This window comes from Lactuca virosa, chromosome 3, assembly GCF_052849685.1.
Source record: "Lactuca virosa cultivar CGN04683 chromosome 3, Lactuca_virosa_CGN04683_v6, whole genome shotgun sequence".
Lineage (NCBI taxonomy): Eukaryota > Viridiplantae > Streptophyta > Magnoliopsida > Asterales > Asteraceae > Lactuca > Lactuca virosa.
The window spans coordinates 328,309,506-328,325,018 of NC_136428.1; the positions used below are offsets into that span (position 1 = coordinate 328,309,506).

The 15,513-nt window shown below is 32.8% G+C and overlaps 2 protein-coding genes across 11 annotated transcripts; one reads left to right on the plus strand and one right to left on the minus strand.

Annotated features, from left to right (window-relative positions):
- The first annotated feature begins 5,398 nt into the window (after positions 1 to 5,398).
- Positions 5,399 to 9,549, plus strand: LOC145167399 (bacterial trigger factor). The gene is made up of 8 exons (XM_079086594.1): positions 5,399 to 5,564; positions 6,348 to 6,442; positions 6,552 to 6,622; positions 7,054 to 7,142; positions 7,307 to 7,415; positions 7,966 to 7,979; positions 8,693 to 8,794; positions 9,262 to 9,549. Exons 1-8 carry the CDS (start codon positions 5,502 to 5,504, stop codon positions 9,418 to 9,420), a joined length of 702 nt encoding a protein of 233 aa, XP_078942720.1. The 5' UTR covers positions 5,399 to 5,501; the 3' UTR covers positions 9,421 to 9,549.
- Positions 9,550 to 10,497: 948 nt separating this feature from the next.
- Positions 10,498 to 14,422, minus strand: LOC145167400 (polyadenylate-binding protein-interacting protein 12-like). Of its 10 annotated transcripts, none has more exons than XM_079086597.1 (12): positions 14,311 to 14,422; positions 14,182 to 14,229; positions 13,579 to 14,059; positions 13,331 to 13,441; positions 13,189 to 13,233; positions 13,006 to 13,078; positions 12,760 to 12,872; positions 12,594 to 12,653; positions 12,462 to 12,509; positions 12,289 to 12,357; positions 11,157 to 11,218; positions 10,498 to 10,827 (listed from the first exon to the last, which is right to left on the minus strand). In XM_079086597.1, the coding sequence occupies exons 3-12, from the start codon at positions 14,011 to 14,013 to the stop codon at positions 10,770 to 10,772; spliced, it is 1,074 nt and encodes a 357-aa protein (XP_078942723.1). In that variant the 5' UTR covers positions 14,014 to 14,059; positions 14,182 to 14,229; positions 14,311 to 14,422; the 3' UTR covers positions 10,498 to 10,769. The 10 variants fall into 10 exon arrangements, with proteins under 10 accessions (XP_078942723.1, XP_078942728.1, XP_078942726.1 ...); XM_079086602.1 differs by having other exon boundaries at positions 13,579 to 14,078; XM_079086600.1 differs by having other exon boundaries at positions 13,579 to 14,081.
- Positions 14,423 to 15,513: the final 1,091 nt, after the last annotated feature.

Below are 15,513 nucleotides of genomic sequence, written 5' to 3' on the forward strand. Positions count from 1 at the left end.
ATTTATATGTAGTGGTTCCGAGATTCAAGTGAACTTGAAGAACCAAGTATACTAGTCCTAGTCTTCAACTTTGACTTAAGTTTCTATGAGACTTGGACCTAATTTCTACTACTAGGTCAAGTGCATGATGTGTGTATATGATTCATGAAAAGGTGTTCGAGTCAAAGAGTGACCCAAATATGGATAGTCACTACAGCTCAGTAGATGTAGAATTCACATATCAATGTGAAATCTAAGTACATTATCCATTGATTCTAATTGTTTCCAAGTTTCTAGTAGGTTATAACTTAGCTTCTAGTTACTAAGTCTAGTATGTGTAGTGCCTATATGTACAACTAAGTTTAGTCAAATCTAAAACTAACTCGAATTTTGATGGTTGTCACACAATCCAATTTAGCTGATTCAATTAATATCTTCATTCGATACATCTATAAGCCCAAAAATCAATCAATCCATTACTGTACACATAATTGAGCCCGATTCGTCAAATAAAGGTCAATATATGTAATGTTCTTCATCTTACGTTTTTCATCTATTCATTCAGATTTCTAAAGTCATTCGTCGATTTTTTTTGTTTCTACTCATCACTTCTGTAAATCGATGACTATTGGTTATGATTCTAAACTTGTGAATCGGTATTATTTTATATCGATAATGATCACGTTATGATTTTGAAATCGGAAATTGATTTTGAGTTCTTGTTAATCTTGGTCAAGAACTCTTGAAGAAGGTTTAGAACAGTTGTTTGAACATGTTTTGACCTGAGATTTGGTGAAGGAATCTTCAATTTCGTGTTTGTTAATCCTTGACTTCAAAAAGTCAAATCCAGAAAAAGTCAAAGTTTATTTTCTGGGGATGAATCAGTGAATTGGAAGTAGAAATCGGTTGATACAAGTTGAATATTGGCTGTGAATGTCGAAATCTTATTTGATTTGGGATTTGATTTCGAAAATTTGTTGGGTTTATGTTCTTGATGTCGAACAATATTAGAATGAAGGAACGAACTGGGTTTAGTTTTTCATTCAATGAGTATCAAGAACTGATAACGAGTGGCTGATTTTGGTTATTGAAATCGGTGGAACTCCTTGGGTTTAGTAACGAAGGTCAATACAGGGTATTAATGTCGATTTTGAAGGATTTGCTTTAGTATTGATGATTGATGACGAACTGTAAGGGATGGGGTCGATATGAGGTCGATGAAAAAGCGAATGATTTGGGATTGTTGATATCTTCGATTTGGGTGTATCACTCAGAATGTCGAACGAAAGGTGCTGTGGAAAAAGTTTCGTTAAAATGGTATTTTCGTTATCTAATTAACGAAGTGAAGAAGAAGGTTTGGTGTTGATATTCACGAACTGTGCAACAAATGAATTTGGGGAAGAAACACAAAAATTTTCGACATTAGTCCTTATTGTTTCGACAGTTTGCCACATTTTACCCAATTTCGACATTTGGGTAATTTTCGACAGTACTGGAAGAAATAAGACAGAATTTTTGAAATTGGTCCCTAAAATTTCGACAGCTTGGCAACATTAGTCCAGATCGACATCAGGACATATTTTCGACATTTTGGGACAAAACCCAGAAATTTCGAAAGCAGTCCCTGAAGTTTCGAAACTTTGGCTGTTCATACCCAATTTCGAAATTGGACTGATTTTGCTGTGAAATTGAAAAAAATACATTTCAGGCCCCTGCAGTTTATGCGAATTGACGTTTTCTACCCAGTTTCGCAAAAGGGGGAGAGTTTCGCATTTTTGGTTGTTTTGGGCGCACCGGGTCACTACAAAATTTTGAAATTGACAATTTCTACCCAATTTTGAGAAATTTTGTCAAAGGCGGGCCGTGAACGAAGCTAAAAATTGAAGATTTTTTTGGTTTTTCGGATTGAAGCAAAAAGTTTATGCCACATGTTAAGGGGGAGTTTTGACACGAAAAATTCTGAATAGAGCACGTTCTCTTTCTTTGATGGTTTTATAATCAAATTTCGATTATAAAAAGGGGGAGAAATATATATGGAAATTCGAAAGTTGAAATTTTCATATTACGCGACTTGAAGACCGAAGTGACCTTGTATTTTTGAAGTTTATGAAATGATGCGATTGGGGATTCGGAAGTGATTTCGGTTCGAGATGGGTTTGGATTTATTGAAGATTTTCGGGGTGTGTTTTTATGCTCAACTTTAGGGTGATTATTTGGAGTTAGAGAAGCTCTTGATCATTCGTTGATGCTCAGTTCGTATGGTCTCACATCCTAAAACCCAAATTGAAGAACCATGGAATAATTGAAGATTTGAAGTTCATCTCAACATGTGTCACGCTTGAGGCTCGGATCGCGTAGTTGCTCGATTTTCGAAGATTTGAAGTGGGTCATCCATTCCTAACTTTGAGGGGGAGAATATTGGGTGCAAAGTTATCCATGTATGACTTTGTAAATGGGTTGACTTTTGTAGACCCACTTGCATGTGGTGCATTAGCCTTGTGACTTATGAGATAGAGAGTGAGAGAGAGACATGTAAACGCCTCTATATAAGGTGGGTTCATACCACTTATGGAGGTGTGCTTGAGAGATGTAAAATTGAGTGTGTAAGTATGTGTTATTTATGTAGATTTAGATCTAGATCCCTTTTTGTAACACCATACATAATCGAATGCATCTCTTAAACACCGAAATCACCGTGTTCATTGTGTGTTCTTTAATTCCGCATGCCAAACCAATGTTCATAATTCACTACAGACTTTGACTTTGACCAAGGGATTGACCAGTTTGACTTCTGGGGTATTTTAGTAATTTGGAAATTTATGGAAGTGGATCATTGGTGGATGTAGGTGTCTGAGTTTGGAGCTGTATTTGGGGAGTTTGACATCATCATCCCGAGCTACTTGTGAGGTGAGTTGTCCTCACTATACTAACAAGGTCGAAGACACCAATGCCGACCCTTATTTTGGATTGTTATCTTGGTTATTGCATGATGATATGCTTAGTGACCTGTTAGGTCGGTATCCTGGTATATAGGATGATGCTATGTTAGTTTTTAGTTAGGTCGATATCCTAGTATATAGGATGATGCTATGGTTAGTGATCTTTTAGATCAGTATCCTGGTTATAGGATGATGCTATGTTAGTGATTTGTTAGATTTGTATGACTATCTGTACATGCTAGCTAGCGTATGATATTTATGTGCACATGATTGTTTGATTGGGGGTTGGGTTGAGGCGGTCATGCTTTGTGCTTGTGCCAACATACCCAGGGCGGACCGGATAGGCTGCAGACCCGGTTAGGGCGTACTAGTCAGGCCGTAGGCCTGGCGAGCTGTCCGGATAGGCTGAAGGCCCTGAGAGGCGGTCCAGACGTGCCGATGGCTCGGAGAGCGGTCCAGATAGACTGATGGTCCTGCGAGGCAGTCCAGTCAGGCTGATGGCTCATTATGCATGTTGTTTGTTATGATATGGTTATATTTGTATGGCGTTGGTATTTTGGGGGAACTCACTAAGTTTCGGGCTTACAGTTGTTGATTTTGTTTCAGGTACTTCTGATGATCACGGGAAGGCGAATGCGTGATCGTGCACCTCCTTATATTTTTATGATTTGATTCTGGGATACTCTGACATGAAAACATTTTGAAAACAAATTTGTAATAATTATTGATTTGAATGATTTAAAAAGTTTTAAATTGGCATGATTTTTATGGGTGTTTCACCAATTCAACTTCAAACATCCATAACTTCTTCGTTTCAACTCCGTTTTCGGCGTTCTTTATATGAATGAAAAATTATTGAAGAGCCCCAAAATCTTATTTAGTTACTTTTGACTAAAAACATATCGAGCTAAAATCCTTAATTCATGCAAGAAACTCGAGATATCACATTTCCAAATTTACCTTTTCCTTCAAGGCACAAATCAAGAGCTTTAATCACTCAATCCAACATTAACAACATTTGAAAAGGGCCTAAACCCTATTCCTTTGAAGCCCAACACCATCACTTGATCAAATTCTGGCCCGACGTCTCGAAATTAGAACATCAATGAAACCAGGTGTTACAAAAACATAAAAATATAATTAAATGTCTTAAGTTATATAAATACATGATTAAAAAACGTTAGAAAACTTGATCAATCCTATAAAATCAGGAATCAAGATCTCAAATAAATCACAACTGAAAGCTTATCAAAATTCGACTGTCTGATACTCGTAGGTACCATCATCCACTATAAATGAAAATTTCCAAATCGACTTTTGCTTAGCCCTCGAGACTTGAGACACATGATGATATCAAACTATAAAAATCCAACAAAAACAGTTTTACCTTATTTTCTATAAATGAAATTAGCAAAATACCTTGCTAAGACCATACAAAACCAATTTTTAAAGATTCCGACTTTCATCATTTGTAAGTATTATGAAAAACTAATCTTTATTTAACATGAAAGCCCAAGTTTTAACGAAAACACAACTCTAGCTCCAAAATATATTGGTAAAATTATACAAAGAAAACATAAATTAAGCTCCAAACGACTTCCAATACCCTTATTTTCAATAATTTGCTGACGTACAACATAAATAGCAAAGTAAATTACTAAAATTGTACAAAGCCAAAACCAAGAAATCCTAACTTTTTTAAAAACAACTTTCCAAAAAAAATCAAGTAGATAATTGCAATCTCTTAAAAAATTGAAATTAAAAAACATAATGTTAGTCATATATTTGCAAACAGTTCTTTTTAAAGATAGTTAGATATTTTGTCCGTAAACATGTCTTTCAAATGAATATCGAAGCATCAATGGTTATCATTTTGAACATTTTTTCCTTCATCATATTGTTAAAAAAATAAAGATAAATAAATGAAATTAGAGGTAATAGGTATTAACTTTGATTTCTATGTCCTTTTCATTCTCACTAAAAAAACAAAAAACTTTAAAAATATAAATTCAATCTTCTATAACAATGAAAAAAAGCGTTATGAAAAATAAAAAAATTTGTCAGTTAAAGCTACATAGAATCCTTCAAATGTATAATTTTTTTTAGTTTTAACTAAAATTTAACTTCTATATTTTCAAAGTAAACATTATCTAATTGGAGTTTTTGTTTTCAAAATGTTGTAGTTTATTTTTGTAGCAATAGAAGGGTAAGATGGTAAAATTATATTGAATTGTATAAATTCAAAGGCAGATTTTTGGTATTTTAGGAATGTGGTAAAAATTGATTCTTTTATTAGATAAGAAGAAGATAAGAAAGATATAAAATAAAATAGACTTGAATATTTACCTATTTATATTCTATAAATAAAAGGCAAAAAAAAATAAAAAATAGGGTGGGTTAAAGATGCCTTGCTAATGTAGATGACTTTATGATAAATATATTTTTGAAGAACGTAAATAACATTTTAGATGGTGAATCGATTAATAAAGTAAAATATTGGAGGTTTGGCAAACCCCGAGTTACCGAAAGGATTGGACAAACCAAAGCGTTGGTGAGAGCCAGCGAGCCAGAAGCTTAACGACAATGGCGACCATGAAGATAACGATGAACGTTCCTCAAACATTTTTCCAATTCAAAGACTGCAGAGTAACTTTCAGCAAACCCTACCTGTATTCCAATTCCATTTTTCGTAGATTCCTTATACTATGACTGCAATGCAGTAAATAAATCCATCTCCTATTCTCCTGTTTGATTATATAGAAAAACATGCTAGCTTACGCCGTTCGAACTCAAAATTAATCGGAAAGGAGTAGGATTATACCTACTGAATATTTAGTTCAAATATGTCAACTGCGGGACTGAAACTTCTTGCTGATTTGCCCCGCATTTCTATTTGAGATGTAAATTGCTTACGCTGCCACTGCTAAAGTTTTCAGGTCTAATGCCCTGTTAGAATTAGGGTTCCAACCAGCAGTGTATATGGGAGTAGGACGAAAATTAGTTTGTTTATGGTGGAATGAATGAGAAAAAGTCAGTGTCAATACTTCCTCATTTGTCAAATTGATCATGTTGTGTGAAAATAACTTTATAGTTGATGCTGCCATTGTGAACAGTTATAGCTATGAGTGAAGCAGAATGCATTCAGACATTATGTAATGCTTATTATTCTCTCCAAAACTCCCTCTATTCCATGTAGGAAAAAGAGAGGCATAGGTTGATTGTTAAGGTCAATGCAAACTACCTTTAAGTCCATTAAGTCAAAAGAAACAACACTTTAGTCTTGTAATAATATGACAAAGTTTTCATCAATTCACTGAATTTTATATCAAGTTCTAGGTATTGAAAAGTCATTAAATTTTGGGAAAAAATGCATATCAGTATCCTAATATTCTTATGTATATCAACTGTTACACGGCTCCCTGTCTACAGCATCCTGCTATTAAGAGCAACCACATACATGTTCCAAGTTGGCATACATTATCAACTATCAATCTTTTCTCTACAATCCAAAATCGTGATGCAAGGTAACTTACTATTTTCTTGTGTAAAAATAATAATTGTTTTCACAGATAACCAAGTTATTTAAGTAGTTAAAGTGTTAAACCATAGGTTATAACCTTTTGCTTTATACAGAACAATGGACTCCTGCAACTCCCGTAAGATTCTTGGCTCCTATGTTAGACCCCTACTTGCTGTTGAACCAGGTGATCTTCAACTTTTCAAAAACCCTCCAATACGTCTCTTTCCATTTAATTACTAAATCCAGAAATAGCAACATACTTTCATATGCTATGTATTACTATAATTTATATCATCGTACTTTTATCTCTCTTTTACAACATTTTACTTCCATTTCTTTCTTATTAAGTCATTGTAGTTTCAACAATCTTGAATCTTCCTAATTACAACATTGCACTTTCATTTATTCTTATTAGGACATTATACTTTGAAAATCCTATGCAACTAAAGCAGTGAAATTTTTTTTTTTTTTTTATTCGGTGACACTGCTTTGATTGGATAGATTTTCAGATTACAATGCTATAATTGGAATAAATCCATGAAAGTACTTGCTATTTATTGCATTGACCTTTAACTGAAATCAGATTACAGAAGTTATTTATATAATACATGGCAGGTGTAGAAGCTTCAATATCAGATGAGAATGTGGTAACTATAAAAAATGCCAATATAGTTGTGGAGTCCCAAGATGATGATAAGATGCAAGTGAGCTCAATGTCTTATACTACTAATTTCTTATGCCAATTTCATGGATTATATATACGTTGTGCCACCTCACTTATACGAAAAGATAAAGTTCTTTTTTTTTTGTTTGCATTTGGATTATGTCTTAATTTATTCAGACATTTAGTGAGGATATTTGGTGGCAGGTAAAAGTGGAATTATCAGGGAAGGAGACACAAATTGTATTTGATAAGGTTCTCACAAATTTGGCTCGTACAGCACCACCAGTTCCAGGCTTCCGCAGACAAAAAGGAGGTGATGTCTTAATTTACAGAAAAAATGACTAAATTGCCCTTGTCTTTAAAGTTTCGTTTTTCCAGTCAAGAGTTTTCATTTTTGTCTCTCTCTCTCTCTCTCTCTCTCTCTCTCTCTCTCTCTCATATTACAAGTCCTTCAAATTCCAATTCCTTCTGGAACATTTTGAGAGCAAAAATCTCCTTTTGTTTGATTTTAGTTATTTTGTGATGTAAAAGTGAAAGCACTGAAATTATTTGGTGAGAATTGAGATTTTAGAGTATTTGGTGCCTAGGGTTTCTCCATATACAAACTAATTTTCACTGCTATAATTGCTTAGATTTTTCAAAGTATAATGTCCTAATAATAAGAAAATTGAAACTACAATGCTTTAATAACAAGAAAAGTAATAGAAAAAATGAATGTAAGATGCCATAATACAGACAATAGAAAGTATGTTGCTGTTTCTTGCATTTGAACCTATTAGTTATTGCTTACTTTTCCACTCTATTCTTGTAAGTTTTGTATTTCTAACCTTGTTTCTCTTTTGCATGTGGATGGTGGCTTTCAGGGAAAACATCCAAGGTAGCATCACATAATTCATTTATTTTATTAAGGGTTAAAAGCACATTTTATGCAACAACTTTTCCCAAATTATTAGACAAAATCTGCAACATTGTAGCCACAAGTCATTCCCATAAATGCTAATCATTGCAACAATGTTTCACTTATTTTACCAATTTATGCAACAATGTTTCATTTTACCAATTTATGCAACTCACACAAATTATTTTACCTTTTTTCAACTTGTTAAACAAGTTACTGGTTAAATATTGCATCTGTTGGTCCTAAAATGAAACGTCATTGTATATTTTATATAAAAAACCACTTTGTTGCACAAATTTAGAAGAAAAAAAGTGAAATGTTGTTGCATAAATACACATTCAACCGTTTTATTAGGACATTACAAATTTAATCAAAAAATGAAACGTTGCTGAGAAAAATTAAATGCGTAATATGATTGTATTATTTACTTTCTAGAATTATAATATTTAATAGAAAGAAATGAAAATATGATGCTATAATAAACAAACCAATGAAGTATGTTGCTATTTCTTGCATTTAAACCTTTATTAAAAATGCAGCTTAGTTGGCTGCTGCATCTTTATGTAACTTTTGTTGTCCCTTTGTGAAATGCCTCAAATACCCTCTAATTACAACAAATTGAGGGAAACATTTGGAATTTACCAAAAAAAAAATCTTCCAATTTTTTATAAGATTTCAAAAACTTTTTGTAGGTCCCGAAAAGCTTTCTGTTGTCAATTATTGGTGAAGATCGTGTTACAAAATTTGTTATTCAAGAAATAGTTACTTCCACTGTGGCTGATTACGTGAAAAAGGCAAGTTATTATTTCTGTTTTATTTGGTCATTTCTTAACTCCATGGTAGTGTTTGGTATGATGGAATTGGTGAAGGAATGGAATAATTCATTCCACTGGAATTGAAAAAAAAAGTTGTTTGTTTTGTCTGATGGAATGGAATGGACCATCTTTAAAGGAATGTGATTTCACAGTTTTAGTCAACTTAAAGTTCTATTTTCTAAAAATAACTATAAATTGCTTTTTATTATTATTATTATTATAATTGTATTTGGGTTGGTTTGAAAAATCTACTCATTTATAACATTATACTTTTTTTTTTCTCATTAGGACATTAGACTTTGAAAAATCAACTCAATTATACACAGATGATATTGCTATAATAACTGGATTAGATTATTTCAAAGTACAATGCTGTATTAGAAAGAAATAAAAGTCAAATGTTGTAACATACAAATCAATGAAACTATATTGATATTTTGTTGCAGAACAATATTTTGGTAAAAGAAAATAAGATCAACACAATTCAAAGTGCAGAAGAGCTAAAATCATCATTTAACCCTGGAAGTGATTTTGGATTCAGTGCAACATTAGAACTCGAAAAACTAGATACTGAAACAAGTAGTTCAGACACAACTGAAGCATGAAAAGCTCTTAATTCTTGTATGAACCACATACTATTTATCTTACTTGTATTAAGGAATGTCTCTGTTTTCTTTTTGAGATACAATTATGTAAATGAGATGTGAAATGCAATCCTTTTGTTTGTGTGGAAATTAAGATGCTTTTCATTTTAAAACTTCCCATTAAGTCGTGGATGATAGACTTTAAAATGTATTTTATATATATATATATATATATATATATATATATATATATATATATATATATATATATATATATATATTTGCAAAAGGGTTATTCTTGTTGGGCTTGGCCCATGAGCATCTATCTATGATATGTAAATAAGGTACACAACATGCTAGACTGATATAAGAGCTTATTGTCCTAATGAAATCCTTATTGGAATTGAAACTGCAATTGTTGAGATTCAAACTTTTGACCATTTTTGCAAATATATCATCCCAGAACTACTGTGTTATACGGTGGGGCATGATCAACCTTAATCTGGGGACATTTTGATATACCTGTTTATGTTAGTTGTAGGACCGGTTGGTGGATAACTTTCATCAAAAAAACATGTGATGTAATATGCATGTTGCTTCATGGTTACATCTTGAAAAAGAAAGAAATGATTAGTTTAAATGGAACATTGATTCATATCAAACTTGATCTAAAGAGTGGGTTACTAACCACAATGAAAAGGGTCTAAATCAAAACATATATAAACACACACATTTCATCATTCGTTAGACCTTCTCTATGTGCTGAGATTCTAATTGTTGAGGTGTAAAATTTCTTTAAAAAAGTTTCTGGGTTCAAAATTCACATATGACCAAAACTTAGCTACAACTTCGCGATTTACCTACACCACGATTTCACCCTAGGGTGGGTTTAATAATAAGTGTTGTATGAATAAAATGTTGTTGGGATTAAATCATGTAAAAAAAACATACTTGAGAAAATAACAACCCCGAAGGAAAAGGAAAGAAAAATAAACATGCGTAACTTTCTAAAATGTTAATTTCTTAATAACATTTGTTAAGTCGTTATTTCATTATTAAATAAAAAACCACCTCACATATCACTTAAAACCTATCAAGTAAAAAACAGAAACAAATTTCATCATAAATATATAAAAAAAAATAAAAATTAAAAGCTGAAACAAAACTGTATGCTTGTTCCCATCTCTCTACAATTTTAAACAGATAGCTCTATAAACATATTGAGACTCCGAGATGCATAACACAAATGAACAAACATAAACAAACATAAACAGTCAATAAGTTTGATGTAATATAATCTACTACGTTGTGTAGGTGTATATTTAGATAGATAATAACTATCACCACCACCACCACCACCAAACCCATCATCAATGCATGGCAGGGCGAGGTGCACGTGGGCGCACCGGAGTCTTCGAAGGACTTACCCTGCAAGCAAACAATCACACAGATATATGTCAAAACGGGAATTTTATGACACTTAAGTACTATTATTCTTCTAACAGTAACAACCCCTGAGCTGGACCACACTGTCTGTCTGGCTAGCCCAAAAGCATCATGTGAGATGTAAATCAGGCACACAACTATCTCACATAAGAGCGACCCACACCATTCTAGGCGTATCATGTGAGACCGAGACCGAGACCGAGACTGAGACTGAAACTGGAACTGGAACCCTTTGAAAAATCTATCCGATTATAGCATTCTACTTTTAATGTTTATTTATTTATTTATTTTACGAAAGTAAAGTATGTTACCTTATCGGCAATGATCCCAATACCGCACCGCTACAGTTCAGGGCAGCAATTGCACTCTCGGCCTATAAATGCAAGAAACAACAACATACTTTCATTTATTTGTTTATTAATGTTAAATACAAGAAACATCAAAATATTTTTCTTCATTTGTTTATTATTATTAGAGTTGAATGCAAGAAATAGCAATAAACTTTTGTTTGATTTGTTTATTATAACATCCTACTTTCAGTTCTTGCTATTACAGCATTGTAATTGGAAAATCTATCGAATTATATTAATGTCATCGAAACACAAAGTAATTTTCACTGAATAACTGGATAAATTTTTCATAGTATAATATCTTTATAAGAAATAAATATGAAAGGACAATTCTATAATTGGGTAGATTCTTCAAAGTACAATTTGTTAATAAACTTAAAATAAATATAAGTACAATGTTGTAATGGAAAGAAATGAAAATAGGATGCTATAGTACACATATAAATGGAAGTACTTTCCTGCACTTACCCTTGTTTATTATTGCATCCTAGTTTAATTTCTTCTTATTAAATCATTGTAATATGATTTTTTTTTTCTAATTAACACTTTCTACTTTGAGAAAGCTACCCAATAATAGCATTGTAATTTATAATTTTTTTTTTCTTATTTACTCGCTACTTTGAAAAATCTACCTAATTTCTGTTAACTACTTAGCAAAACTACTTGTGCTAAGGTGTTGTTTCTTTTTGACTTAATACAAAAAGAAAGACTTAAAAGTGAGTGAAATGAGGATTTTCCCAATTAAGTCTCAACTCTTTTACAAACTTTCCTTCATTTATTTTCTCATTCCATTTCCCAAAGTGCCTTCATTTTCTCAAATATCTGTTAAACACCATTTATCCAGACAACACTTAACTGAAGAAAAAAAATGCTTTATGTACGACTTTCCAAAAACCAAAATGCAAAGAAATCAATTCTTGAACAAAGAAAAAAAGAGCTAAACTTACAATGACACACCTATGCCATACTTGAAAAGATAATTTAAATGAATTCAACAGATGTGAAGTTTAAAATATATAGGCCAATCAAGTTTGACAAACATATTGCATATTAAAAGCAAAAAAACAAGATAAAAATACTTAAAAAAACTCACCATCACAAACTCCACAAATGCAATACGAGAGGAATGATGATAGTCTCCAAGCAACCTCAAGCGATAAACCTATCAAAAGCAAAGTTAATAACATCTTATTAACAATTCATATCACAACAAACTACTCAAAATGTTTTAAATGTAAAACAAAAAAAAAGCTATAAAGTATAAACCTCTCCACAAAGTGATTCAAAAAAGAGTTTGACATCTGCCTGAGTAACCTGCTTAAAACAAAACACAGATCACACAAAAACATTCATCAAATACAAACACACAAAAAAAAAGAAAGATAAAACTTTAACTACCTTCTTATCAATGTTAGTACAATAAATAGTCCTTGCACACATTTCCCTTTCATCTTCAGACTAAAACAACATCAAAATTAATAGAGTTAGCACAACTGTGTACAATTGTACATAAATAATTTATTCAAGTTTCACAAGTCAAAAGTCAAAAGTCAAAAAATCTCACTCGAGGCAGAAAAGTGGGATTCACTGGTGCTATTGCAGTCTTTGAAGGCAAAACCCTAACTGGATAGAAACCAAGCATTGTTCCAGCAAGAGTCAATGCATTCTTTGCACCTTCTGCAAAAACATCAGAGAAACTAAATGTAAATTATGTAATACAAAACATATATATATATATATATATATATATATATATATATATATAAGATATTACTTATTAAAGGTGTATAAAAAGGTTATATTTGCATACCCTCATCAGTAAACTCAACAAAAGCAAAACGAAGAACAGAATTAGGGTCACCACATACACGGCAATCAACAACCTTTAGTGGAATGAAAATAACCGAATAAGAGGAATAACAGTTAGACAACTTTGATATATATGAGCAAAATCAAAAGGCTTTAATGGTTGAGTAACCTGTTTAAAACTTACCTGTCCACAATGAATAAAAAGTGCTGCAAGTTGTTCTTCAGTTACCTGTAGTCAAACATCAATAGAGTATTAGAAATTATTGGCTTGTAAACTTCAATAAAGTTGATATTATTACATTATGTGATAATATAAATCTTTTTACCTGTTGATCAATGTCGGACACATGAACTGTTCTCTTAATGGCATCTTCTTGTTGTGCCAAGTTAGTTCGGCTATTCATCCTCCTCTTTCCATTGCTAAAATTACCCTTCTTCTAAACATAAAACGATAAAAACCTAGATCAATCAGCAACAGAAATATAGGAAACTGCAAGTGTTGATTGATATCAATCATGAAATGAGTTAAGACAAGCAAGAAGAAATGGAAATGAGGATATGGATAAGAGTATACCCTTCCGGTGTTAATGCCATCGACATTGGCAAAAGCTGTGTGGTTATTTTGGAGTAGGAAATCATTAACAGCAGCATAACCAAAGTGAGTTGCAGGAGATGGTGGTTGTAGTAAAGCCCTATTATAAACGTTCTTGGAGAGTGAAGGGGGAACAAATTCTTCAGCCATAGGATTTAATTTCGACAGGATTTCCTCCAAATCTCTCATATCTTTCTTAAAACCCTCTTCATGGCCATGGCGATCAGCCCCATTCACTACCAAATGATGCTGAGGATGATTCGAGACACCATTTCCATTTATTAAAGTGCCGTTTGTGTTATTAGACGTTATCTTCTTCTCCTGATTTGACCTCGAAATCAAAATCGAAGACTCTGTCTGATCAGCATCCTTTGATTCCACCTGGTTATTCGACACACCGTTCTCAACAATAGCCATGGTATCGATGCACCACCGACTGACACTCGTCTCAAGGAGCTTTTCCCTGCTTATTATTATTTTTCCTTCTATAGATTTTAGTCCGATCACTATTCGATGATAAACGACACGATCAAAAATCGTAAATTGAAATTGAAGAAGGAAGCTGTAAACATTTATTAAAATTACCTGTTTGGAGAATCTAAAATGGAGTGCTCATCAATTGATCGAAGTGAGCTGAAAGATCGTCAATCGAGATTTTATATATTGCGTATGTAAATCAGATGAAACTAGAACAAAAGTCAGAGGGGAAAGAACCTTGTTCTTCAATAATGCATCACTGTTTCCTTGTTTGAGAAAGAGAGAGAGAGAGAGAGAGGGTGTTCCTACTTCCTAGTATGGTCCGTTTCGGCACTCTAAGGCTTTGATATGGCACAGGGTCCAAGAAGTGTATTTTTAATTTTATTAATGGCGATTAACACATTTTTAGCATTTTTACCAAATTGACAATAATAAATACGGAAATTCATTAAACTAACTATTATAATATAATTTTTGCTTTTTAAAAAACAAATATTTATTCCGGAATATCATATTTCAGAATATTTTTGGTCATTCCGAGTTGGTGTTGGTTGGTATTAGACTTGTCCAGAATCTGAAACTCATACATTTAACATTAGAAAGTACATTTCGGAGATTAGTTTGGATATACGGACGATCCCTGACAATATTAGGGTATTTATATTGTCATTTTTGTTGTATAAACTCATAAATCTTTTGGATACTAAACAAAATGAATTCATATAAGGAATTTCTTAGAATACAAGTTTCTAGTTGAGGGCAATGACAACGAATCGAGAAATCTATGCAATATATTGCTCCAGACTACTAAGGGTGACAATTTTGGACCCAACCCAAAACTCGACACGAACCCAACTAGAAAATAAACGGTTTTGATTTGAGATTTCTAACCCGTTAACCCGCCTATTTCATGGGTCAAGTTTTGGTTATGTGTTTGGGTTCGCGGGTCGACCCGCCAAATATATAGGATTTTTAAAAAATATTTAATATTTATTAATTAATTGGTGTTTGCTTGGAGCATGTCCTAGAATGCTAGAATCGAGAAATCCAAATCAGTATCACCCTTTGCAGTTCACAGTTCACCCTTATCACTAACTCACCCCCTTTATCTTGTCGGATACTCCGCACCGGCACCGACGAACATGAGCTCCATCGTTGCCATTAGACGTTTTAGTAATTTGTCACTTTTGTCATGAATATTGCTCCATATCTAGTGTATATGCTTAAATGATGTTTAGTAATTAATTTTAGAGAAATGTATAATCCATATAATAATTTAATATGTGAAAAGTTAACCCGAAATGACCCGTCGACCCTCTAACTTGAAACAGATCCACTAACCCGAAACTGACCCGCAAACTCGAGAACTTATATAATTAAAAAGGTTATTTGGGTCGGGTTCGGATTGATGTTTCCAACCCGCGAACCCGTGACCCGCCA

What these genes read in the sequence shown, in the direction of transcription:
- LOC145167399 (XM_079086594.1), top strand. Translation starts at nt 5,502, where the DNA reads ATGGCGACCATGAAGATAACGATGAACGTTCCTCAAACATTTTTCCAA. An exon ending in ATCCAAAATCGTGATGCAAG is followed by an intron (nt 6,443 to 6,551) that starts GTAACTTACTAT and finishes TGCTTTATACAG; the next exon opens with AACAATGGACTCCTGCAACT. An exon ending in CCTACTTGCTGTTGAACCAG is followed by an intron (nt 6,623 to 7,053) that starts GTGATCTTCAAC and finishes AATACATGGCAG; the next exon opens with GTGTAGAAGCTTCAATATCA.
- LOC145167400 (XM_079086597.1), bottom strand. Translation starts at nt 14,013, where the DNA reads ATGGCTATTGTTGAGAACGGTGTGTCGAATAACCAGGTGGAATCAAAG. An exon ending in GTACTAACATTGATAAGAAG is followed by an intron (nt 12,510 to 12,593) that starts GTAGTTAAAGTT and finishes TGTTTTAAGCAG; the next exon opens with GTTACTCAGGCAGATGTCAA. An exon ending in CATTTGTGGAGTTTGTGATG is followed by an intron (nt 11,219 to 12,288) that starts GTGAGTTTTTTT and finishes TTGCATTTATAG; the next exon opens with GCCGAGAGTGCAATTGCTGC.